General features: G+C 52.2%; 9 protein-coding genes across 9 annotated transcripts; 2 read left to right on the top strand and 7 right to left on the bottom strand.

Annotated features, from left to right (window-relative positions):
- Window positions 1-63: 63 nt before the first annotated feature.
- Window positions 64-2,607, top strand: BROUX77_007555 (uncharacterized protein; the record flags this gene model as incomplete). The annotated part of the gene is made up of 1 exon (XM_073752662.1): window positions 64-2,607. The coding sequence occupies one exon, from the start codon at window positions 64-66 to the stop codon at window positions 2,605-2,607; it is 2,544 nt and encodes an 847-aa protein (XP_073601848.1).
- A 551-nt stretch (window positions 2,608-3,158) lies between these two features.
- BROUX77_007556 (uncharacterized protein) lies at window positions 3,159-4,076 on the bottom strand (the record flags this gene model as incomplete). The annotated part of the gene is made up of 1 exon (XM_073752664.1): window positions 3,159-4,076. The coding sequence occupies one exon, from the start codon at window positions 4,074-4,076 to the stop codon at window positions 3,159-3,161; it is 918 nt and encodes a 305-aa protein (XP_073601849.1).
- A 319-nt stretch (window positions 4,077-4,395) lies between these two features.
- On the bottom strand, window positions 4,396-5,918 carry BROUX77_007557 (uncharacterized protein; the record flags this gene model as incomplete). The annotated part of the gene is made up of 3 exons (XM_073752665.1): window positions 4,396-4,471; window positions 4,549-5,623; window positions 5,693-5,918. 3 exons carry the CDS (start codon window positions 5,916-5,918, stop codon window positions 4,396-4,398), a joined length of 1,377 nt encoding a protein of 458 aa, XP_073601850.1.
- Window positions 5,919-6,835: 917 nt separating this feature from the next.
- Window positions 6,836-8,380, bottom strand: BROUX77_007558 (uncharacterized protein; the record flags this gene model as incomplete). Its single annotated transcript, XM_073752666.1, has 1 exon — window positions 6,836-8,380. One exon carries the CDS (start codon window positions 8,378-8,380, stop codon window positions 6,836-6,838), a length of 1,545 nt encoding a protein of 514 aa, XP_073601851.1.
- A 976-nt stretch (window positions 8,381-9,356) lies between these two features.
- On the bottom strand, window positions 9,357-12,947 carry BROUX77_007559 (uncharacterized protein; the record flags this gene model as incomplete). Its single annotated transcript, XM_073752667.1, has 1 exon — window positions 9,357-12,947. One exon carries the CDS (start codon window positions 12,945-12,947, stop codon window positions 9,357-9,359), a length of 3,591 nt encoding a protein of 1,196 aa, XP_073601852.1.
- Window positions 12,948-13,111: 164 nt separating this feature from the next.
- On the bottom strand, window positions 13,112-14,278 carry BROUX77_007560 (uncharacterized protein; the record flags this gene model as incomplete). The annotated part of the gene is made up of 1 exon (XM_073752668.1): window positions 13,112-14,278. One exon carries the CDS (start codon window positions 14,276-14,278, stop codon window positions 13,112-13,114), a length of 1,167 nt encoding a protein of 388 aa, XP_073601853.1.
- Window positions 14,279-16,582: 2,304 nt separating this feature from the next.
- On the top strand, window positions 16,583-17,434 carry BROUX77_007561 (uncharacterized protein; the record flags this gene model as incomplete). Its single annotated transcript, XM_073752669.1, has 2 exons — window positions 16,583-16,609; window positions 16,928-17,434. The coding sequence occupies 2 exons, from the start codon at window positions 16,583-16,585 to the stop codon at window positions 17,432-17,434; spliced, it is 534 nt and encodes a 177-aa protein (XP_073601854.1).
- A 1,126-nt stretch (window positions 17,435-18,560) lies between these two features.
- BROUX77_007562 (uncharacterized protein) lies at window positions 18,561-22,097 on the bottom strand (the record flags this gene model as incomplete). Its single annotated transcript, XM_073752670.1, has 2 exons — window positions 18,561-20,639; window positions 20,958-22,097. The coding sequence occupies 2 exons, from the start codon at window positions 22,095-22,097 to the stop codon at window positions 18,561-18,563; spliced, it is 3,219 nt and encodes a 1,072-aa protein (XP_073601855.1).
- Window positions 22,098-22,594: 497 nt separating this feature from the next.
- On the bottom strand, window positions 22,595-23,521 carry BROUX77_007563 (uncharacterized protein; the record flags this gene model as incomplete). The annotated part of the gene is made up of 1 exon (XM_073752671.1): window positions 22,595-23,521. One exon carries the CDS (start codon window positions 23,519-23,521, stop codon window positions 22,595-22,597), a length of 927 nt encoding a protein of 308 aa, XP_073601856.1.
- Window positions 23,522-24,142: the final 621 nt, after the last annotated feature.

The raw sequence follows: 24,142 nt of genomic DNA on the forward strand, positions 1-24,142 counted from the left end.
CACGATGAGTTGATAGTACTGCGCCAAACGTTACTGAACCTACTGAACAAGAAGTTCATTCGAATGAGTAGTTCCACTGCTGCTGCCCCCATCCTGTTCGTCAAGAAACCTGGCGGTGGACTTAGATTCTGCGTGGACTACCGTCTGTTGAACAAGCTGATGAAGAAGGATAGATACCCGTTACCCAACTTCAAGGAAACACTACGCCAAATCAGCCGTTCAAAGTGGTTCACTAAGCTTGACGTCGTTGCAGCGTTCCATAATATCCGTATCGAGCCAGGCCACGAATGGAAGACCGCTTTCCGTACGCGCCTGGGCTCCTTTGAATGGAACGTGATGCCGTTTGGTTTGTCCAATGCTCCTGCCCAATTCCAACGCTTCCTGAATTCCGTATTGCAAGAGTACCTCGACCTGTTTTGTTCTGCTTACGTTGATGACATCCTAGTGTACACCGATGGCTCCCTCGACGAGCACAAGGAACAAGTTAACCACGTCCTAACCAAGCTCGTGAAGGCCGGACTGACGGTTGACATCGACAAGTGCGAGTTCGGTGTACAAGAAGTCAAGTACCTGGGCTACATCATCAAGCCTGGAAAAGCAACAATGGATCCTGCCAAGGTGCAAGCAGTGAAAGACTGGTCCGTACCCAGTTCCAAGAAAGAGCTCCGTGGCTTCCTAGGATTTGCTAATTTTTACCGCCCGTTCATCAAGAACTTTGCCGAGGTAGCCGTCCCTCTCACTTCACTGACTGGTCACCTAGTTCCCTTCGTCTGGTCTCCAGAATGCCAAGCTGCCTTCTCGTCACTCAAAGATCTCTTCTGTGCTTCGCCCGTCTTGCGCCTCTTCGACCACTCCCTGCCAACAGCTGTCGAAGCTGACTCTTCAGGCTACAGCACCGGAGCTGTCCTATTGCAGCAGCATCCAGATGGCCTGTTTCCATGTGCCTACATCAGCCAGAAGCTGTCTCCTGCCGAGTCCAACTACGAGATCCATGACAAAGAAATGTTGGCAATTGTCCGAGCCCTGAAAGAGTGGAGAGGAGAGTTACGTGGCGCCCAGGGACCCATCCGAGTGTTAACAGACCACAAGAACTTGTTGCATTTTACCTCTGCGCAACAGTTAACAGAGAGGCAAGCTCGTTGGGCTAACCTGCTAAGCGAGTTTGACCTAACACTGGAACACCGTCCCGGGAAACTGTCCCCACTGCCCGATGCTCTCTCCCGTCTTCACATGCCTTCAGGTCCCGATGATCCCCGCCTACAAGCTCGCAACCAACAGCTCCTCCAGTGTTTGCCCGACGGTGCCCTGAAAGTCAGATCTGCTCGCGTTACACTGCCATCCCCGTTCCGTAAGGAAGCCCTCAGTACACTGTGGGAACAAGCATTGTCAGCCGACTCTGACTATGCGGCAGCATGCGCAGTGGTTGCCTCTCAGGCGCCCAAATGGCCAGACAGCTTGAAGACTAATTGGCGAGTGTCACTGTCCGAATGCTCATTGGACTCCGAAGGTCGACTGCGATACAGATCAAGATTGTGGGTACCCCAGTGGGAACCTCTGAGGACAGCCTTGCTACAAGAGATTCACGATTCCGTGACACTAGTCCACCCCGGCCAAAGAATCATGTGTCAGGAAGTTTCCAAGACTTACTTCTGGCCGCACTACACAGCGGATGTCAAACGGTTCTGCCGCAACTGCGAAATCTGCGGTAGCACGAACGTCATGCGCCAGCTCAAGCAAGGTCTCCTGAAGCCCCTTCCGGTACCTGACCGCATCTGGCGTGACATTGGCATAGATCTGATTGGCCCTCTCCCGCCGTGCAAGAAGGAAGGAAAAGTCTACAAGCACGTCATGACGGTGGTGGACCATCTGTCCAAGGGTGTCATCCTTATAGCCTGCCGCAGCCTGGATATCGAGTATCTTGCCAGCCGTTTCTTGGAAGTCTACTACCCTCGCCATGGTCTTCCTAACAGCATTGCTTCTGACCGCCAATTTGCCAACATGTTCTGGAAACGACTCTGTACCACCCTGAAGATCGATCGTCGTCTGTCCACCGCTTACCACCCACAGACCAACGGGGCCACTGAGAGGACAAATGCTGAGGTGAAGACAAAGATGGCCAAACTCCTACACGACCGCTCAGACTGGCTAGACTGCCTGCCAATTGTGGAGTTTGCCCTGAACGCAGCCCCAGCGGCTTCAACAGAGACGTCCCCGTTCACGTTGTCCCACGGCTATAGTCCTGACTTGGTTGAGCTGCAGCCCGACGCCATTGCCCCCCTAGCAGCCCCCGTTGCAGCCAACACGAGTCCCATAGCTCAAGCAACAAGAATCCTGAAGAGCTTGGCAGACCACACGGATTGGGCCAAAGCCTCTCTCAGCGCCGCCAAGTCTGCTATGGAGGAACAGTCGAACAGACACAGACAACCACATCGACGTTTCCAGCCCGGCGACTGGGTTTGGTTGGCAAAAAGCTCCCATACTGTGCAGCAAGAAGGCCCAGGCAAGCGACTCCGGCCAAGATACCAGAAGCTCCAGGTCTTAGAGGCTGTAGGCTCCCACAGCTACCGTCTTGACCTGAAGGGTGCCAGAGGACACGACGTGATTTGATTTGATTTGATTTGATTTTATTCTTTTACGTCTACCTACTGTTATTTCGCAGCAATACGACGGCATATTCCGGACGGAAGCAGTCGGATGATGTCATCTTCCAAACTACTCCCGGGCGGTCAGCGATTGCAGGTGCGCATAGACTTCAAGCATCTCCTGTGACTTTTTAGGGTCCGGCATTGAAGCCAGGAGGACTCTCTGTCCAGCGCAGCCCGGGGGCGAACCTGCGGGGTTCCAGGGTTGGTTACCTGGTGTTTTTGGTTTGCAACAAACCGCGTGTAGTCTAGTCTAAAAGGCCACCGGCTCTCGGCACGGGGGTTTGTCCCCGGCGGATTACGCGTGGTTTTGTCCTCTTGCGGGCATGGCCGTTGCTGCATTTTTTTGAGAGTTTTCCCTCCTCTGTAGTTGGTGGACGGGAAAAGGACCCCCCAAAACCTCCTCATGGAATCCTTCTCGACATCTCCTTCCGATCCTACTACCTCGTCTCCTCCCAATCTAACCTTCCTCTCCCATCTCTCTTCCACTCTCATCTCTCCTTCAAAATCCCACCTTCATGTCTCGGTGCTGGCAGTGGGTAGTGGCTGGGTAGTCTCGGGGCGCTCGGGCTGTTGTCTTTCTTCAAGGAACTTGAGATTGCGGCGTAAAACGCTGGCAACGTGACTTGTTGCTTTTGTTGTTTTCAGAAGCTTGTCAGCAAATCTCTGGCTCCACGGCCTCGGCAGTGCCCTGCATGTCCACCAGTGTCCTCGTTCCTTTGGCTGGTTGCAAGCTCGGCACCCGCGTGGACAGTTGTGTTCCCATCGGTCATGGTACTCGTCAAAGTCACCATCTCCGGTTCTGGCGGCCAGGATGTGGCCTAGCTCAATCCTGGTGAGGCCGTCGTAGCGGGAGACACGGAAGGGGGGTTCGGCGGGGACACCAGTTCCCAGTGGGCGGTATCCTTTTTGCTTCTGCCACCATTCCCCGTATTCGAGACTTAGACGGTCTCGCCTCCATCTCCGTGCTCCGGCCAGGCTGACGCGGGGTTCCGTTGTCGTCTGTTGGCACCCCAGTTTTGCTTGCGCGTCTGCCAGTTCGTTGCCTTCCAAGCCCATGTGGCCTGGGACCCACAGCACATGGACTCTCCTCCCAGGACTCTCGCTCGCCCAGCGGCGAAGGGTTGTCTTTGTCTCATCAATAACGTCCTGAGATGTGCTGTTTCTGGTGGATGGGTTGCGGAGGCGGTTCACTATTCCTTGGTTGTCCAGACAAAGCCAGATTTCCTCGGTACCTTCGCGCGCCGTGGCCCGCCTCGCTGCTTCGAGAGCGCCAATCGCCTCAGCGTCGGCCACTTCCATCCATTTTCCCAGAGCTACGTGCCCTTCCTCTAGCGTAGCCCCATCTTCCGTAATCACCCAACCCGCGCCCGCGTTTCCATTCTCGTGCTTCGATCCGTCGGAGTAGGCAATGATCGTTCCCGGGGTGGCCATCTCAACTTCCGCTCTGTGTGCCTCTGCCTCTTTTTCCTTGTCTAGCCACGTTCGAGACGGCATGTCTGGCCCAGCTGCGTTTGGCCTGAGCTTGGTGTGCTTCTCCATTTCGGCAGGTAGCAGTTTTCGCAGCCTCACCACCACTGGATTGTACTGCGGCCCTCGAAGTAGATGCTTGTCGTCGAGTCTGTGCCATCGTACCGCCTCTCGTCTCTTTTCATCTTCCAGGAGGAGCTCGAAAGGTGGAAAGCTTGCCGCATGGTGTATGCATTCTCTTGGCGTGGTGCGATACATAGGGAGAGCCGCCCGTAAGCATTTTCTAAGGGCAACATTTATCTTGTCTGAGGCCGTTTTTGTCGTTTCCGTCCCAGTCCAAGAGCTGGCCGCAAAGAGTGCTTTGCTCAGAGCGCACGCGCGTACCGCATGGAGCATGCTTTCCGTATCTGCTCCCTTATAGCAACCGGCCAGATACCTCAGGCCGTTCGCCACTCGGTTGATACCCGCGGTCACGTGCGCGATGTGCTTGTCGAAGAGAAGTTTGGCGTCTAGATGCAGCCCCAGCCATCGCATCGAGGCATTAGCCGGGGTGGGTTCAATCGTGCCTAGACCCTCCACTGTGACGGACGGATTTCCTGCGACCTTTCTTCTGCCCTTGACGTGCAGCAGTGTTGACTTTCCGGGGTCGATCTCCAGTCCATTGTTGGCCGTCCACCTCAACACTTCCCTCATGAGAATTTGGATGACTTCGCAGTTCTTGCTAAAAGCAGGACCACTAACCACCAGAGACCCATCGTCTGCGTATCCGAGAAGTGCGGGGTTTCTCTTGTACAATGGGGCCATGAAGAGCATGTACAGCACTGGCGAGACCGGCGAGCCTTGCGGGAGGGAACCTCCTACAAGGGTTGTGGTGACGCCTCCTTCGGTGCGCATGCTTGCAGCCCTATCTTCCATGAAGCTTCTGACCCATCGGCATAGCTTCGTTGGCCAGCGGTTCTCAATCAGGCGGTGCTCCATTCTCGCTGGGTCAACTGCATCAAAAGCTCCCTTGATGTCGAATGTGAAAATTGAGGTGACCTTTTTCCAATCCTGGGCGTCCTCGATTCTTCCACGGAGCTCAATGAGCATGTCGGTAACGGCCCTTTTTGGCACGGCGCAGATGTAGTTTCTCGGGATGGTTTCTCTCTCTATCGACTCTTCCGCGAGCCGCCTAGCCACTGCTCTCTCGAGGCCTTTGCCCAGAGTGGGGAGAAGTGAGATTAGGCGATACGAGCGTGGTGCTTGGCGTGGGCGTCCTGGCTTCGGTATTGCCACGAGGTCGGCTTTCTTGAATGTGCTCGGGTGGTGTCCGCTGTCTAGGCATAGGTTATATAGTCCCGTTATCAGATTACCTAGAGGTTTCCACGCCCTTTTCCATACCTCGTTGGGGATGCGGTCCGCTCCCGGCGCAGTGTTCGCAGGTTTCCAGATGGCAGCCTTCACCTCGTCCGAAGACAGAGGGGGCCACTCAATTGCGTCGGGGTTGGGCTCCTGAAACCGCCATTCTGAGCCTGTGTGTGGCTTAGTATGGGTTTCCAGAAGGAGAGCCACGGATTCTGCTGTGCAGGTCGTCTTCGTACCGTCTGGTCTCTGCAACAGTGGAATACGTCTGTCGGTCTTGTCGTTGGCCCATTTGATCGCGCGGAATACATCTCTCGTTTCGTTGAATCCGTTGATGATCTTACTCATGAGGGCCCTCTTGGCCTGGACGACCGCCCATTGCATTGCCTTTTGCTCCTTGACGTATGCCGCTCGCAATGTGAGGTCTCCCAGTCTTTCTCGAGTTTTGTCGCGTGCCTCCCTCATCCTGGCGTTGCACCGTTTGCAATTTTCGTTCCACCATGGTTTGAGGTCGGTGTTGGGTGGTGTTTTCGGTGTCGACACATCCAGTGCCCTTCCCACTGCTGCGACTAGTCTCCCGGCAAGATCGTCCGCTCTGTCTGCTCCGCTTCCGCTACCGGTGAGCAGCCACTCCAGGCCGCTGTTCTCTCTTGCGCACTCCGCCACGAAACGTTCTATATCCATCTTCCCTAGTCTCCACCTTGCCTCTGGTCGTTTTCGAGACGCTCTCGCTTCTATCTCTAGCTCGAGTATCTCGTGGTCGCTTGTGCTTCCGGGAACAACTTTCATGCGGGTCTCCCATTTCACTACCGCCGCGTGCGGCACCACGACCAGATCTATCACCCTCCCGGCTCTGTGCGTTGGTTCGTCTCTCTGGTTCAGCACAGTCAGCCCTTGGTCAGTCAGCCAATTTTCCAGGGTCATCCCGTCGTTGTTTTCTTTGTCGTTGGCGTCCCATGTACCGTGGTGGGCGTTGAAGTCTCCCAATGCAACCCATGCGTGTTCTTTTTCTGTACACATCAGTTCTTGCAATCCCTCACCGGCTCGCAAGCACCTCTCCGGCGCATTGTACACTCCCAAAAGCCGAAGCACGCCCTTTGTCGTCTTGATGCGGATTGGACACAGGTCCGGGTGGGCCTGATTTGTTTCAAGTGTCTCGATGTCTTTCCGCACGTAGGCGATGCTCCGTGGTCGATCCAACCATCCTTCTCTCGGGCTATGCAGAGTGAATTCTGGGTGGAACTTCGTTTTGTCCTTACGCGGTCCAATCCAGGGCTCCTGCACAAACACGACGTCTACCCGTTGCCTGACGGCTTCGCGTAGAGTCAGTTCATGGTTAGGTCCCCCTCTTCCCACGTTGACGCTCCATACTGTTAGGTGTCCTAACATTCATCTCGCTGGGAGCGTTCTCGGATGACCTCGGGCCGCGGAGTCGGCTGCTCCGCCGGGGAAAGTCTCTTTCTCTTACGAGCCTGGTTGTCGTCCTGGGGGTTGGCTGGCGTGTTTTCCGTTGGCTTTGGGGTCGTGCGATTCGGGCGAGTGCCTCGCTTGCAAGCGGGGTCCCCTGCCGAATGGTCCGGAGCCTTGCACACGATGCATGCGGCGCGGGATCCAGCGTGTTGCCCCTCTCTGTGGTCTGCGCTCCCGCACAGGCGGCACCGTGGCTTTTCTTTGCACCCCGCTGTCGGGTGTGTCGCCCAGCAGGTACGGCACAGCGGCAGTGAGGGGGTCCGGCACTTCTTGACCGTGGCCGGGTTTGAGCTCCCCTCGAATTTCACACTGTTGGGGAGGGTCTGGCCCTCGGGTAGGTCCACTGCAATACGGAGTGTGGCGTCCATGTACTTCTCGGTTTCAAATTGCCACTTGATGGATTTCACTTCTCCACCGGTTTGCTCCGTTATCTGTCCGATGAACCATTCTTCGTTCTTCTTAGTCACCGGTCCGTTCTCGCCTACGACATAAAAGTCTGATAGGCCAGTGATGCGTGCATGCGTCCATCTTTTGTCAATTTCGCACGCTTTCGCCCCACACGCTTCCTTGACGCAGTTCAGCTTCTCGGCTGACACCGCACCCTTGGTCGTGTAGAACGCCCAGCCCGAGTTCACCTTCTTGATCTGGATCTCGGCGGGCTTGCCGCCAAGGACCTTGGCGATCTCGTTGCTGGCGTCCGCTTCATTTGCGGCCGCTGGTCCTCGGACAAAAACTCGCACTTTTTTCTCTTCCTCTGTTGTCGTTGTCTTTGTCTTGGGCTTGGGGGCAGTCTTTTTTTTCAGGGTGACTGCTTGTCCCTTGCCACCGTCGGCCTCTGCCGCGGTGCTTGCGTAGCTCCTGTTGTTGTTGTTGTTGTTCGTGTAACCCGGTGTGGGCTTCGGGGCTTTGGCAGACCCTTGCTTGTCGTTCTTAGGGTTGCCTGAAGGGGCAGGGGTAGTGCCACCTTGGAGCTTCTGGAGCATAGCTCTGAACTCCTGGGACACGTGTCCTGCCAGCTTCCTCACGTTCGCGTCGCCTTTAGCCATGGCGACGGCTTCGTTGCACATTTCGGGGATCTTTTCTGCGAGCCAGAGGTACGCCTCAGCGCGCAGTTCTATCTTCTTCATCTCTCCTGCGATGTGCTTTCTGGCCATGGCGAGATTGCGGTCTTTCTCGGTGGCCGCCCCACGCTTCTCGTTCTCCTTGGGGGTGTTGGACGGTGTCGAGCCCTCATTCTTCTCGATTTGTTCGTCGGGCTTGTCGACAATCATCAGCTCCATTGACGAGCTGGTCGGGGTCTCTTGCTGGGCGTCGTCGGTCTCGGTTTCTGGCTGGACGTCGTTCGTGTTGACCATCTCAATGTCGACCTCCGTGTGCGCGTCCGTTGCGCTGATCGTGGGCTGGTCTTTCGCGGGTCGCGCCACCTGGGCGCTTCCTGGTGCATCGTCGCACTCCATTTCTGGATAAGGGGATTGTTCTCGATTGATTCTTGTAAGTCTGTGGTCGTTTCGCTGATTGACTGTTACCAGTATGGTGGTTCTCGCGAAAGTTGTTGTTGAGGACACGACGTGTTTCATGCCGACAGATTGAAATACCACCCGAACGACCCTTGGCCCAGTCGCTGTGGTGCAGTGGTATTATTACGGATAGGGCCCGAAGAAAGGATTAGGGTTCCGGGTACAGCCAACGACTCGGGACAATGATAGGTTCCTGAGGTGGACAGTCGGGCCTGTGGAGGAAGACGTCAGTTAGACAGAGTGCTAAGACGTATGGTCGGTTGAGATGAAGAGGCAACACACAACTTAGATGGCTATTCTGAGAATAGAGCGGCACAAAGAGGAAGGAGGAGGAACAATCACACACTTCAAAGAAGAAGAAAGGTTGAACTGCAAAGAAAGCAAGAACAGAATGGTATAAAGAAGAAGAAGAAGGTAAGCAAGTGCATGTGATTGTTAAGCTTGGAGAACAAGAGTAAACCTGATCAACTCAGGGCAGGAGACGACGATATTTATGTTGTCGGCGCTCCTGACAAAACTCTGTCTTCCCAAGCTAGAAACAATCAACATCTAACTACGAACAAAAGATAAGTCTCGTGTAAACAAGACGTAACAGGTTCGTAACAATCGAACCAGATAACAACCCCCACCTAAGCACGCAATGGCAATTGCAACAAGAAAACTCCGCAGCAGCAGAACAACGTCTATCAGAGCACCCGTGCTCAGCACATCCCACGACAACCTCATATCCGTTGATCAACTCACGATCTACACAGACCAACCTGTGCCATAAGCGCATCTTCATAGGTCGCCGACCTTCGGCGTTGTGGAAAAGAAGAGTGGGGTAGGTCTCATGCATAACCCTTAGCATGAGCAGTGTCAGGATAGCTATTCATGACAGTAGCCCCCCTTTTTATGACTGATTTCCACAGCAGTACTAAGATCGTCTGGCGTTAGGCATCCTCTTGTAGAATTCTGCAACCTTCTCAGGTGCATTGGCTAAATGGTCCAGAGGTTCCCAGGAGGGTCCATCATGTTCATAGCCCTCCCAAACTACTTGATATTGCAGAGGGCCACGCGAAGACACGCCTATAATTTCCTTGACCACAAATTCTTCCTCGCCATCTACTATGACGGGAGGAGGAGGAGGGTTTTTCTGGCCAGGAAGAGGATCCGACGCACATGGTTCCAGCAGACAAACGTGGAAGACGGGATGAACCTTCATAGTGGCAGGGAGTGCCAACTCGTAGGCATGCGAAGACACCTTCCGTAGAATCTTAAATGGGCCAAGCTTCTTGAAGTCCAACTTCTTTGAAGGACGAGTAGTTCGAATATTTCTACTCAAAAGCCACACTAAGTCCCCTTCTCGAAGGAGAGGGGCGGAAGATTTGTGTCGATTCGCGTACTCGGTCATCCGCTCACGGCTCCACGTAATTTCAGTCTTTAAAAACTGACAAATGTTGTCAAGCTCTTTAACAAAGTTCCGCAACGGGCCTTTTTCCACAGAGACTGGGAGCGACTCACGCCCACTTCTGGGGTGAAACCCGTGGTTCGCAAAGAAGGGCGTCAGCATAGTAGAACTGGACTCGGAGTCATTGTAAGAGAACTCCGCCAAGGGCAAAAGATCAGCCCAATTGTCCTGTCTATAGTTGGTGTAACCCCGCAGGTATTGCTCCAAAATAGAGTTCACACGCTCAGTCTGACCATCGGTCTGAGGGTGGAACGCAGTACTCAGATTTTGCTTTATGCCCAACAGTTTGGCTAAAGCCTTGGAAAAAGCCGACGTAAACAGACTACCCCTGTCGGACACAATGTCCAATGGCAGACCGTGGAGCCTATACACTGCTGACAAATAGAGCTTAGCAAAACCTGCAGCATCCAGCGAGGAATCGCAAGGTATAAAGTGAGCCATTTTGCTAAGCCTATCGACGACAACGAGAATCATGTCAAAAGAATTGGAGACCGGCAAGCCGGTGATAAAATCAAGGGACACAGATGTCCACCGAGCTTGCGGAATGGTCAGAGGTTTCAGTAGACCGTAGGGACTATGTCGCGCGGACTTGATCCGTTGGCAGACCTCACAATTTCGGATGTACCGGATGACATCACGACGCATCCCGGGCCACCAGTATTCCCGAACAAGAAGTTCAAAAGTGTTCTTTTGTCCAGGGTGTCCGCTAGGCATAATATCATGACAATTCTTCAATGCACGAACTCGTAGATCCTCGTTCGGCAAATATAGAAGGTCGTTGACAAACAAAAGACCGTCATTGTCAAGCCTGCAGACACTGAGGTCCACATCTGGAGGTTTGGTCGACTGGCCTCGAAGAGCAGAAATAACATCAAGAGCCCACTTGTCCGTGGATAGCGCGATTTTTACCTCGTCTACCAAAGACATGGTACCAATAAAATTTTCAGGGGGAATAATAGGAGCACACAGCTCTTTATCCTCCTCAGAAGAAGAAGAAACGAGGTCTTCGTAGCGTCTGGTCAGGGCATCAGCTCTAGAATTCAAGGAGCCAGGCCTATAAGTGATGACATAACGGTACTCGCTCAGTTCCATAGCCCACCTCGCTTGCCGTCTGTTCATGGCCGGAATTTGCTTAAGAACGGCTAAATTCCGATGGTCCGTCAATACCAGAACAGGTTTTTCCAGACTTTCAACCATGAATCGCCACGACTTTAGAGACTCCACAATGGCTAACAACTCCTTGTCACCTACGCCGTAGTTACACTGGGCAGGATTCATTTTTTGAGAGAAATAGGCCACGGGGTGTAGTAGAAGCCCCTTGTCAGTCGGGTGGTATTGAGACATGACGGCAGATATTACACGGTCAGACGCGTCTGTTTCAATAACAGTGTCCAACAGGTAATCAAAGTGCTTGAGGATAGGTTCAGAGCAGAAAAGGTCCTTCAGGGTGTGAAATGCTGCCTCACATTCAGAGGACCAGACAAAAGATTGCGTCTTTTTAGTCAACTCGAAGAGAGGTGTGCAGATTCTAGAGAAGTCACGGATGAACCTCCTATAGAAATTGGCAAAACCCAAAAAGGACTGGACTCCCTTAACAGTTCGGGGAGCCTCCCACTCACGGACAGCCGCAACTTTAGCGGGGTCCATCTTCAGAGCATCGGCTGAAATAACAAAGCCAACAAAGGTAGTTTCAGTCTTGTCGAATTCGCATTTTTCACCCTTGACAAACAGACTGGCCTGCGCTAATTTTAGCAGGACTTTGCGCACATGAACATCATGTTCCTCTTGGTTCAGAGAGAACACCAGGATATCATCCAAGTAACAGACACAGAATATGTCCAAATACTCCGACAAGACCTCGCTGACATATTTCTGACACGTGGCAGGAGCATTGGTGAGCCCAAACGGCATCACATTGTACTCAAAAATGCCATATCGAGTTCTGAAAGCTGTCTTGTATTCATCACCTTTCTTGATGCGAATCAAGTGGTACGCAGCTCTCAGATCCAGCTTTGTAAAAATGTTTCCCGTAGCCGCCGTGCGCAGTGATTCATTGATCCGAGGCAGAGGAGTTACGTCTTTGATGGTGATATCATTGACGGCTCGGAAATCAACACAGAATCGTAAACTGCCTGGCTTCCTAGCAAAAAGAATCGGGGAAGCCAGCGGCGAAGAGGAAGAGGAAATAAAGCCTTTAGCAAGCATGCCATCTAGATATTTTTTGACAGCCTGCAACTCGAGTGGAGTCATATCGTACAGCGGGGCCTTGGGGTATTTCGCATCGGGAACGAAGTTAATCGCATGATCAATGTCCCGGTGAGGTGGTAGTTGATCAGCACCTTCTCGAGAGAACAGAGGAAGTAGGTCATGGTATTTCTTCGGGATGCGTTCAAGGAGCCGTGCATGCTCTTGTTCCGGAGTTAGGTCCTCCTGATTGAGATAATCCAGGACTTCCTGAGCGGTGACACGATAAATCTGTAGTTTCTCAGCTTTGGCAAAGCGATGCAAAGCCTGAGACGACACCGTCACACAGGAACAAGACACAGCTGGCGATTGTGCAATAAAAGAAGGAAGGGGTGAAGTGGCTGAAGCAGGAGCAGATCCCTCAATCTGACTGCCAGCGGTAGAAGCAATATTTTTGTCGTTTTTTGTATAAGAAAAATCAAACGAAGCGCCAGAATCAGTAGAAGCAGTCGAAACAGAAGAAGAAGAAGAAGAAGAATCAGAAGCTGCCACAGCATTGCCATCGGCGGTAGAAGTAACCGATATCTTGAGCGTATTGGAAGGCCAAGAAATTTCCGGGTTATGGGCGTCGAGCCAGCATTTCCCCAGGATGATGTGGTAGCCCCCAAGCTTCGTGATTTGAAAAACCAAAGTTTCTGAATAATTAGGAAAAGAGAGGGACAAAGGAACTTGGTGGGTCACTTTACCCGCAGCAGTTTCACTACCATCAACAACATGGAGCGACTCGGCTCTGGCCTTGAGAACAGTAGGAATCTGATGCCTTGCTATAAATTCAGAATCCACAAAACAAGTTGTTGATCCCGAATCCACCATAGCGTAGGCCTCAATGGAATTATTCACTGTCACAGGAATAACCAGAGGGGGAGAGTTACCATAATCGATAGCATTATCAAGAGAACAAGTGCTGATTCTCAAGAGACCCTCATCAGCAGCGTCAGGGCTAGCCAGGACCAGAGGGGAATGGGTCGGTAGCCCTTCTAGTTTTTTGACGCATCAGGCGCAGGGGCCGTCGAGGGAGCCCGGGTAGAAGTGGAGGGAGAAGGGACAGTAGCTGCGCGAAGAGCAAGGTTGTTTTTGGGGCAAGCCTTTAGCATGTGGTCCTTTGCGCCACACTTCCAACAAACACCCTTTGCCATTTTGCCGTCAGCAGTCTTACGGAAGGGTAGACCGTTGGCATCGGGACCTGCAGAGGTACCCTTAGCTGGCTTGGTGTTGGGGACAGCTTTTTGGGCGCCAGCATTTCTCGAACGAGAATCTTGCTGAAAGGGGACCACACCAGGAGGCGGTTGGATTTTCCCGTTGTTTCCCCGGGTTCGGTTGTTGATCGTATTGTCCAGCGTGTTGCAGAAATTAGCGAACTGATCAAGCGTTCCCTTAGGGGCAGGATAGGTGTTCCAAGCCAGAGCGTCCTGTATGTGGGGCTTGAGGCCTCGCTGAAATAGTGCAATGGTGAAATCAGCGTCGGCCCAACCGAGTTTCTTCAACAGCGTTGTAAAAGCAGAGTGATAGGCAGTACAAGTACCTGTCTGCTTTAAGTCGAAGATCTGCTGGGTCGCAGTCATGCGCCAGTCAGGGTCATCGAAAGCCTCAGCTAACGATTTCATAAAATCGTCGTACGTTTCAAAGTTCATGTGTCCAGTGGCCGGGTCCATCCGAGGCATGGCCCAATCCAGAGCGCCATCTCTAAGGTAGGAGAAGGCAGTCATCAGCTTGCGCTGCTCCGTGCGGTGGTGCTTGGGTGCAGCAGCAAATTTGACCGCAAGTTGCCTCTGGAACGCCTGGAAGCCTTGCTGATTGCCATCATAGGGCACGACATCAAGATGCTTGTCGGCCTCTTTCAACGGATCGGCATCCTCTTCCCGTTTGACTCGGGGAAGAGACTCAAGGGAGTTGAAGCGGGCTTCAGCGCCAGCCTGGAACGCAGCCCAGTAAACCTGAGCCGCATCAGGAACAGAGCCAACGGGGATGGGCGGGGCACCATCGTCGGTGCGCAGACCAGACATGTAAGCCGCCACAATAGCCATTTTGATCTCAGCACTGAACTCCCTAGGAAGGGCACCGAGATGCCAGTTCTCAGGAGTTCGGTCAGGAATCGACAGGAGGAACGTATTGAGATGCTCGATCATTTCGCGAGTGAGGGCCATTGCGAGTTGAAACGTAATAGAGAGGGAAAAATAAATGAGGAGAGAAAAAAGTGCCAAAGAGAGCCAAAGTTGTAATAGCGTCGGGTCTTCAAATGAAGCTTAACAAAATATTACGGATAGGGCCCGAAGAAAGGATTAGGGTTCCGGGTACAGCCAACGACTCGGGACAATGATAGGTTCCTGAGGTGGACAGTCGGGCCTGTGGAGGAAGACGTCAGTTAGACAGAGTGCTAAGACGTATGGTCGGTTGAGATGAAGAGGCAACACACAACTTAGATGGCTATTCTGAGAATAGAGCGGCACAAAGAGGAAGGAGTCGCTGTGGTGCAGTGGTATAGCACCTGGCAAGGCTTTTCGGTTGGCTACCGAGAAGTCGTAGGTTCGATTCCTACCAGTGACGCCAATTTTCTACGAGCAGTCAACCTTAACTGGGGCACTTGGGGTTAGTGCTGCTCGTTGGAAATTCATACCAAAAACTATTCATGTATTTCCTTTCTGTCATAACTTGGGGATTATATTTGTGGGATCTTAGATGTAACTGCCTCCCTGCCAGGGGATTGGAGTATATTATGTGTAGTAGCTAGCTTGTTTGAGATTCCGTTAAACCTTGATTCGTGTATAGTATTAATATACACCTCGCCATAACCCTGTCAGGTTCCATGCGAGTAATGAATAAAAAAAAAAAAAAAAAAAAAAAGAGGAAGGAGGAGGAACAATCACACACTTCAAAGAAGAAGAAAGGTTGAACTGCAAAGAAAGCAAGAACAGAATGGTATAAAGAAGAAGAAGAAGGTAAGCAAGTGCATGTGATTGTTAAGCTTGGAGAACAAGAGTAAACCTGATCAACTCAGGGCAGGAGACGACGATATTTATGTTGTCGGCGCTCCTGACAAAACTCTGTCTTCCCAAGCTAGAAACAATCAACATCTAACTACGAACAAAAGATAAGTCTCGTGTAAACAAGACGTAACAGGTTCGTAACAATCGAACCAGATAACAACCCCCACCTAAGCACGCAATGGCAATTGCAACAAGAAAACTCCGCAGCAGCAGAACAACGTCTATCAGAGCACCCGTGCTCAGCACATCCCACGACAACCTCATATCCGTTGATCAACTCACGATCTACACAGACCAACCTGTGCCATAAGCGCATCTTCATAGGTCGCCGACCTTCGGCGTTGTGGAAAAGAAGAGTGGGGTAGGTCTCATGCATAACCCTTAGCATGAGCAGTGTCAGGATAGCTATTCATGACAGGTATAGCACCTGGCAAGGCTTTTCGGTTGGCTACCGAGAAGTCGTAGGTTCGATTCCTACCAGTGACGCCAATTTTCTACGAGCAGTCAACCTTAACTGGGGCACTTGGGGTTAGTGCTGCTCGTTGGAAATTCATACCAAAAGCTATTCATGTATTTCCTTTCTGTCATAACTTGGGGATTATATTTGTGGGATCTTAGATGTAACTGCCTCCCTGCCAGGGGATTGGAGTATATTATGTATAGTAGCTAGCTTGTTTGAGATTCCGTTAAACCTTGATTCGTGTATAGTATTAATATACACCTCGCCATAACCCTGTCAGGTTCCATGCGAGTAATGAATAAAAAAAAAAAAAGACCCTTGGCCCTCACAAGACCCGCACGTATCGAGCCCCGGACCAGTCGAGATCGATGGCTTTGAGGAATACGAAGTCGAGAAGATCCTGGAACACCGGCCAGCCACGAGAGACGAACCAGCCCAGTACTTGGTGAAATGGGTTGGTTGGCGAGATCCCACTTGGGAACCTACAGAGGCGCTGGAAGAAACGGCTGCTTTAGAAGAATTCTTGCGAGCGCAGGAGACTGCCGACGTTGAGGTGTGAGTGCCGTGGCGAGAGGACTGCTTGAGTCCGAAGTTTGATTGAAGGAGCTGCGAGTTCCACGGTTGTTGCACAGGGTCTATTTCCCTTTCCTTTGACATTTTTTTTGTTTCTCCACTGTCTGTTCCACTCCTTGTTCGTTCTGTTGTCGTTTACCGATGATTAGTTGCTTGTTGTTTGCTATTCCCTTTTGTTGTTTTCAGTTGGTGTCCACCTTCCTGTTGTTTTCTTTTTTTGTGTTACACGGCCATGGGAGGATGGGAAGAAAGAGAAGGAGGCTGATGTTAGGGTCTGGGAGACCCGGGTCAAGGCTTTGCCTGATTGCCCGAGTTGAAGCCGGTGTGGCTTGAGCAACGGTGGTTCGAGTGTCGGTGGTCCGAGTCCGCAAAGGCCCGACTACTGACGGTCCGAATACAAGTGGCCCAACCGGCCTTGATCCGAACGCCCGATGACTCACCACGTTTGGGTCAATCAGGTAGGCCTCAGTTGTTCTACCCAGGCAGTATAAAGAGCTGCTGCTCTCTCCTAGTTTTAGTTAGTTCTTTCTTCTTCTCTCCATCGCAATATATCTGTTTCTGCCCTTCTACGTCCTTTTACGACTTGGCCCCTTACAGACAAGGAGGCTATTCAGAAGGCGGGTCAAAAGCTTTTGACCATGCAGATGGGAAACCATCAGAGTTTTATATCGTTCTTGCAGGATTTCGAGCATCAAGTTGGCCTTTGTGGAGGTTTAGATTGGCCAGACCGTGTGAAGATCATGTACCTGAATTCCGCTATCAACCAAACGTTACAGGTACACCTCACGGCAAAAAACCTCCCCAACGATGATTACCCGCGTTGGGTTGAGAAGGTGAAGACGGTGGCTGGCCGAGTGGAAGCGTTGCCAGGATACCGGTCGAAGGACACGTCCAAGACCTCGACGTGGTACGCGAAAACTAGAGGTGGAGCAAGGTTCGCCGAAGTGGTGACCCCAAGTGTCGCAAATCAGCAGACGCGAATCGACAACGACGGAGACACCATGATGACAGGTGTCAACGCCCTCCAAGGCCGCGCCTCGAACAACTATGGACAACGCCCCCGAAAGTCCCGCGCCCCTTGGAGAACCCCGGCGGAGATAGAAACCGCTAGATCCAGCAACGCTTGTTTCCGCTGTCTTGCCAAGGGCCACCGATCCTTCGAATGCCCCAAGTTTGCCCCGGCCCGTGCGCCCGCAAGAGTGAACCGCACGACAATCCAACAAGCCCCCGAATCGATGGATGATGTGGCCGATGACCTTTCCGACGACGAGGAAAAAGAGTAGACTCTGGGAAAAGTCGCCCCCAGGGTCATAAGAAGAAGAGCCCCAACAATTGCGATGTTCCGCTCGATGTATTTAAAGATTTACACTCCACTCCGTTCCTAATTGAAGCATTTATTAACAATTCCTTTTACTGTGATGCTTTATTTGACAGTGGATGCCTTGTAACATCGGCGTTCAACGAGACTTTGGTGAGAAAGAAAGGGCTCCAGCGCATCCCGATAAGAAGACGGGAACTCAAGTTAGCCGAAAACGACGAAAAAAAAAGATGGATCTCAGAGATGGCGTTCTGCGATCTAGATATTGACGGCCGGACAGAAAGAATTTTCGGGTACGTCATCCCGAACCTAGCATACGACATGATTTTGGGAAAACCCTGGATGGAAAGGAATGACGTTGTCTACCTGGCGAAAGAACGAGTCATACGCCTCGGAAGCGAAGAAGATGCCCAAGTTGTGAGAGAAAAAGGATGGCTCGACGCCCATATAACAACCACAAAAGCGAGCATGGTGATGGCATCCGTCTTTGCTGCAGAAATCCGGCGCAGCAAGAAAAAGAATGAAGACATAGAGGTTTTTGCTGCCACCATCGAAGACATCAACAAGGCATTGCAAGTAAAACCTCGTGTTACCCTACAAGAGATCGACAAACGACTGCCTAGCGAACTCAAACACTTGGCAGAAGTGTTTTTAGACGACGAAAAGGACGACCAACCCCCGAACCGCCCCGGAATAGACCACGCTATCAACCTGACGAAAGACAAACAAGGGCGAGAGAACGAAGTCCCGTGGGGTCCCTTGTACAGCATGTCCCGCGACGAGCTGTTAAGGTGTGATTACGCTAAGCTGGATCTTCACAGAAAGGGACACAGAGGGACAAAGATCTCGAATTGAAGAATCAAAACTAAACTCTCTAAATGGTGTAGAAACAATGCGACTATTTATCCTGTTGGAAAGGGAGGCAACCGACGATCGGCGGCGACGACAACTAGTTCCTCTAGGAAGTGCCGTTAGTCTTGGTTCTGGTCTGGCATTAGTTTTGCCGTACCAGCGCCGGACTAGTCCTTCGAGGATACGCCGTTAGTGTTGGTGTCGGGCTTCCGTCGGTCCTTAAGGGTGCAACCCCAACATCAGCCTCTCTTCCTCCTTTTGCGCGTCGTTTTGGTTCCTTTTTGGCTGAGCCATAGTTTGTAGGCGTCGGTATCGACCAGAAGGTCGACTGGTTCCCAGCCAGGTCTGACGTAGCCTTTCCATTTGACTTTGACTTGCTTGACACCGTTAGAAGTGCGTTCGCCTAGGATCTTTTCGACCTCCCAGTATTCTTCACCATTGATGACTTCCATAGGTGCTGGTCGATCGTCGTGAGTCTTTTGGGAAGGGAAAGCGTCGTTGGCAGCTGAGCGAAGGCGATCGGCATGGTAGACGTCGTGAGCAGTTGTACCCGGTACTTCAAGACGATAAGTGTGAGGGGTAACTTGTTCCAACACTTTGCAGTATTGGTATTTTGCTCTAAGTTTCCTGCCGAGGCCTGAGCCTTGTTGTTCAGGGCGTAGGGTGAGCCAAACGTATGAGCCTGTAGGAAAATCTGGTGCAGGACGTCGGTGTTCATTCTCGCGTTGCTCCATCTCCGCTCGTGACAGAGAAAGGTTGGCGTGGGCCCATTTCTGGGCGTCTCTCAGGCGTTGGATGACCCTCTCAGCCTGTCCGAGTGGACCGTTATTGTCGGGTTCGACAGGCAATGGTGGTGCGGCGAAGACTCGTGGGTGGTAGCCGTGAGACAAGAAGAAAGGTGAAACATTAGTGGCAGAAGATGGGGTGGCATTGATGCTGAACTCGACCATGGGCAGTAGATTGAGCCAGGCGGGGCCTTCAGCGCTGAGTTTGGCAAGTTTGACTTTGATCTCAGCGTTCATCCTCTCTGCAGCTCCATTGGTAGCCGGATGGTAAGCTGTTGTGGTTAGCCTTTCGATCTCTAGGCGTTTGCAGAGGTGTCGCCAAGCTGCGTTGACAAATTCGCGGTCAGACAAAATAGATTTTGGCATGCCGTGGTGTCGGTAAAAGTGGTGGAAGAACATATCTGCAACAGATTCCATGTCGAGGGCGTCGGCGGGAATAAGGATGACGCCCTTGGATAGACGGTCTATAACAGTTAGGACGTGGGTGTAGGTGATGCCGCCTTTCTGTGCTGGTTCCAAAGGTCCGATAAAGTCGATGGCAATCTCGGCCCAAGGCTGGTCGGGAATTGGCAAGGCTTTGAGGGTGGTGTCCTTGTTGTCGCGACGAATGTTAGAACTACCACAAATTTGACAGTTGCGGCAGAAACGGCGGATATCTTCGACGTAGCGGGGCCAGAAAAACTCTCTAGACAGCTCGACTTGCATGACGTTCTTTCCGGGGTGCAGCATCATGGGCGAGTCATGAATGTTCTGTAGGATGGCGGTTCTCAATGGCTCGTTAGTAGGTACCCATAGTTTATTCCGAAATCGAATAGCGGATTTGGCGTCCAAAGAGCAGTCGGAAATGTTGACTCTCAACTTGTGTCTGATTGTTTCGGGCCACTGTGACAGTCCATCTGTCAACGCTTTATGGATAATGGCGTATTCATCATCGGCAGCACAGGCATCAGACCAGAGTTCCCGTAAGGCAGGCGGAAGTTCGGGGGTAGAAGGGGCTTCTGGCGTGTTGGTGGTTTGTGTCGAGAAAACTTTCAGGCCGTTACCGTCGTGGTGCAAGATAGTGGCTAGTCGGTCGTTGTAGCGCGCGTCATTCGTGTTGTCTGGGGTGTCGCGGCGAGAGAGAGCATCTGGGAGAGGGGAGAGTTTACCAGGACGGTGGACGATGGTGCAGTTGTATTCGCTCAAGGTCAGGTACCATCTAGCTTGGCGTTCGGACAAGTGCTGCAACTTGGTAAAATGCAGCAAGTTTTTATGATCTGAGACGATGGTAAACGTCTCCTTCAGGCCCTTGAGTTCGCCACGCCATTCCTTCAGGGCACAGACAACAGCCAACAGCTCTTTGTCGTGGATCGGGTAGTTGCATTCGGCGGCAGTCATTTTGCGGCTGAAATAAGCACAAGGCCTAGTTGATCTATCGGGCTGCGTCTGTAGAAGCGCTGCACCGAGACAGTAGCCAGACGCGTCTGTCTCAACAACAGTTGGCAGGGCTACCGAGAAGTCGTAGGTTCGATTCCTACCAGTGACGCCAATTTTCTACGAGCAGTCAACCTTAACTGGGGCACTTGGGGTTAGTGCTGCTCGTTGGAAATTCATACCAAAAACTATTCATGTATTTCCTTTCTGTCATAACTTGGGGATTATATTTGTGGGATCTTAGATGTAACTGCCTCCCTGCCAGGGGATTGGAGTATATTATGTGTAGTAGCTAGCTTGTTTGAGATTCCGTTAAACCTTGATTCGTGTATAGTATTAATATACACCTCGCCATAACCCTGTCAGGTTCCATGCGAGTAATGAATAAAAAAAAAAAAAAAAAACAGTTGGCAGATCTGGATTGTGCGTGCAGAGGACAGGGGTCGAGGTGAATGCTTCTTTTAGAGCCTGGAAGGACTCTTCTTCCTTTTCGCCCCACTGGAAGGCCTGGTCTTTCTTTGTCAACTGTAGCAAGGGAGTCGCTAGAGTAGTGAAATTTCTGACAAAGGTGCGGTAGAAATTGCATAGACCGAGGAAGGCTCGAACGTCCCTGACCTTCTTGGGCGTTGGCCAGTCCGACACTGCAGAGACTTTGGTTGGGTCGGTTGAAATCTTGCCGGGCTCAAGGATGTATCCCAGGTACTTCACTTTCGATACCGCGAACTCACATTTATCAATGTCGATTGTCAGTTGGCCCTCCAGAACCTTTGCTAAAGCCAAGTTGACCTTCTCGTAGTGGTCCTCTAACGTGCCGTCGGTATAAATCAAGATGTCATCGACGTAGGCAGAGCACCACACATCCAAGTATGGGCGTAGCAGACTGTTCACAAAACTTTGGAACTCTGCAGGCGCGTTGGCCAGACCAAAAGGCATGACGTTCCACTCAAAAAGGCCTTGTCGCGTTCGAAAAGCGGTCTTCCACTCATCTCCCTCGGCGATTCTGATGTTATGAAACGCGGAAACAACGTCGAGTTTCGTAAACCACTTAGCTTTGGAAGCATTAGCTAGGGTCTCGCTGATGTTTGGGAGTGGGTACCGATTCTTTTTCATAGTCGCGTTTAGTGCACGATAATCTACACAGAAGCGGAGGCCGCCACCAGGCTTTTTCACGAATAGGATGGGAGCAGCAGCAGTGGACTGGCTGTGGCGAATGTAGCCTTTTTCCAGCAATGAAAGAAGCGTCTGGCGAAGAACCACGAGTTCTTCTCTGGTCATGCTATAAAGGGGGCCCCATGGAGCTTCTTCGTCGGGCACGGTCAACTCGATCCTATGATCCTGGCCAGGCCGGCGGGGAGGCATCTTTTTAGCAAATTGTGCGTCTGGATCAAACACCTTGACCTTGTCGTGCTCGATCCAAGCTGGGATCTTCTTTTTCCACTCTCTGGGGTTGGCTGGTACTCTATCTTTCTCCAAACGGGCCAAGGCTTTATTGATATCTTCGATTGAAGCTGCAAAAACCCGCAGCTTATCTCTCTTGGCGGCGCGGAAGAAGGTGCTCGCTCTGTTTATTCGTACCATGGTAGAGCGGAAGGTATGGTTTGTCGTCGCCTTTCCTCGAGCGACAATGCCGGATTTAAATCTAACTGTGTCGGCTTCACAGTCTATCCTTGCCCCTTGTTTCTTGAGCCATGGGTATCCGATCAGGATGTCTTCGGCTAATTTTGGTACTACCCACGCCACATGTTTTTCTATGTGGCCCGATATGTCAATTTTAAACACGGCTAGTCGGTCAACCGTGACGGTACTCTTTGAATTAAATGGTACCAGCGTTCTGGGACGCGAACTGAAAAGCGTATCAAGTTTCCATTTCTTTACAAGGTCACTGCTGATCATAGAGGGGGAAGCGCTACCGGTGTCAATCAATGCAATCACGGGACAAGTGTTGTTGATCACTGCATCTAATTGAATTGATGTGTTGGTAATAGATCTATTCAACTCTTCCCATTCCTTCACAGCAGCCTTGTCGTCTTTGAAAACCTGCTTGGGCCTCTGACCACGACTTGGGGCAGAGGCGATCAGTTTCCCGAGTCCTCCTCGGCGGTCTCGTAATATTCTTCGCCCTCTTCTTCGAGTACAGGAGGAGGGAGGTTCGTGGCTGCGCGAACACTCTGTTGTACCGGGGGGCGGGCACGCTCGAATGGGCAGTTAGGGGACATGTGGCCACCAGCGCCACAACGGAGGCACAGTCCTCTGGCTCTTCGTGACTGGAGTTCTTCCTTGGAGACCCACTTGGCACGACGGGGGGCACTGTTATGGGTGGGCGCCCAGTCCATGGCATCAGGGGAGTGTTGTGCCGGGACATTGCGGAACTGGGACGTCCGGGCAGGGTTCCTCGGAGGGTGGGCATGCCGACACTCGTCGAGTTTTTGCCAGGCATTAAGCACCTGTTGTGCGTATTGTTCGTAGGTTGGGGGGTCTGGGAAACCAGCCAGGGCAGACATCACTTGCCCGGGGAGGGTGCGCCTCAGATTCATTATGCGCTCTTCGTGGCTCAGTCTATAGCAGCCAGCGATCTGCATCAACCGACTGACCCGAGCCAAATGTTCCGGAGCAGAGGCACCTCGGCATTTGAGGGTGTGCAGCTCCAAGAGTGCACGACGGGAAGCTGAGGTGTCCTCGAAGCAGCTGTCCAAGAATTCCAGGAACTTATCCACGTTCTCCAACGATGGATCGCGGCTCATGCGGGCAATGTAGGTCTGTGCCTGGAGCAAGGCATTGTCGGCTAACAGACCGTAACAGTGCAGAATGAACCCTCCTGCGCCGTTGAAGTGACTGTGGTCGTAGCGGTACTTCATCTCCACGTATGACCGGTACGTTGGGTAGAGATCAGGCCGCGTATGGTCATAACGGACCGGGCGGAGGTCGGAGGAGGTGTTTCGCACAACCACTGGGGTCGCGGGGGCGGAGTTGGGGAGTCCCTGCATTTCGTTATTGTGAGCCATTGTTGCTTCGTGGAAAACCTCTGGCTCACCGGGGACTTCTGGTAGTATGCTGTCTTCTCGGAAGCTGTGGTGGAAGGAAGAATCGTCGTCAGAGGGTGTTAGGGTCTGGGAGACCCGGGTCAAGGCTTTGCCTGATTGCCCGAGTTGAAGCCGGTGTGGCTTGAGCAACGGTGGTTCGAGTGTCGGTGGTCCGAGTCCGCAAAGGCCCGACTACTGACGGTCCGAATACAAGTGGCCCAACCGGCCTTGATCCGAACGCCCGATGACTCACCACGTTTGGGTCAATCAGGTAGGCCTCAGTTGTTCTACCCAGGCAGTATAAAGAGCTGCTGCTCTCTCCTAGTTTTAGTTAGTTCTTTCTTCTTCTCTCCATCGCAATATATCTGTTTCTGCCCTTCTACGTCCTTTTACGACTTGGCCCCTTACATAGGGTCTGGGAGACCCGGGTCAAGGCTTTGCCTGATTGCCCGAGTTGAAGCCGATGTGGCTTGAGCAACGGTGGTTCGAGTGTCGGTGGTCCGAGTCCGCAAAGGCCCGACTACTGACGGTCCGAATACAAGTGGCCCAACCGGCCTTGATCCGAACGCCCGATGACTCACCACGTTTGGGTCAATCAGGTAG

This window comes from Berkeleyomyces rouxiae (genome assembly GCF_048999995.1).
Source record: "Berkeleyomyces rouxiae strain 22BRR77 chromosome Unknown BrBRR77_ptg000012l, whole genome shotgun sequence".
Taxonomy (NCBI): Eukaryota; Fungi; Ascomycota; class Sordariomycetes; order Microascales; family Ceratocystidaceae; genus Berkeleyomyces; species Berkeleyomyces rouxiae.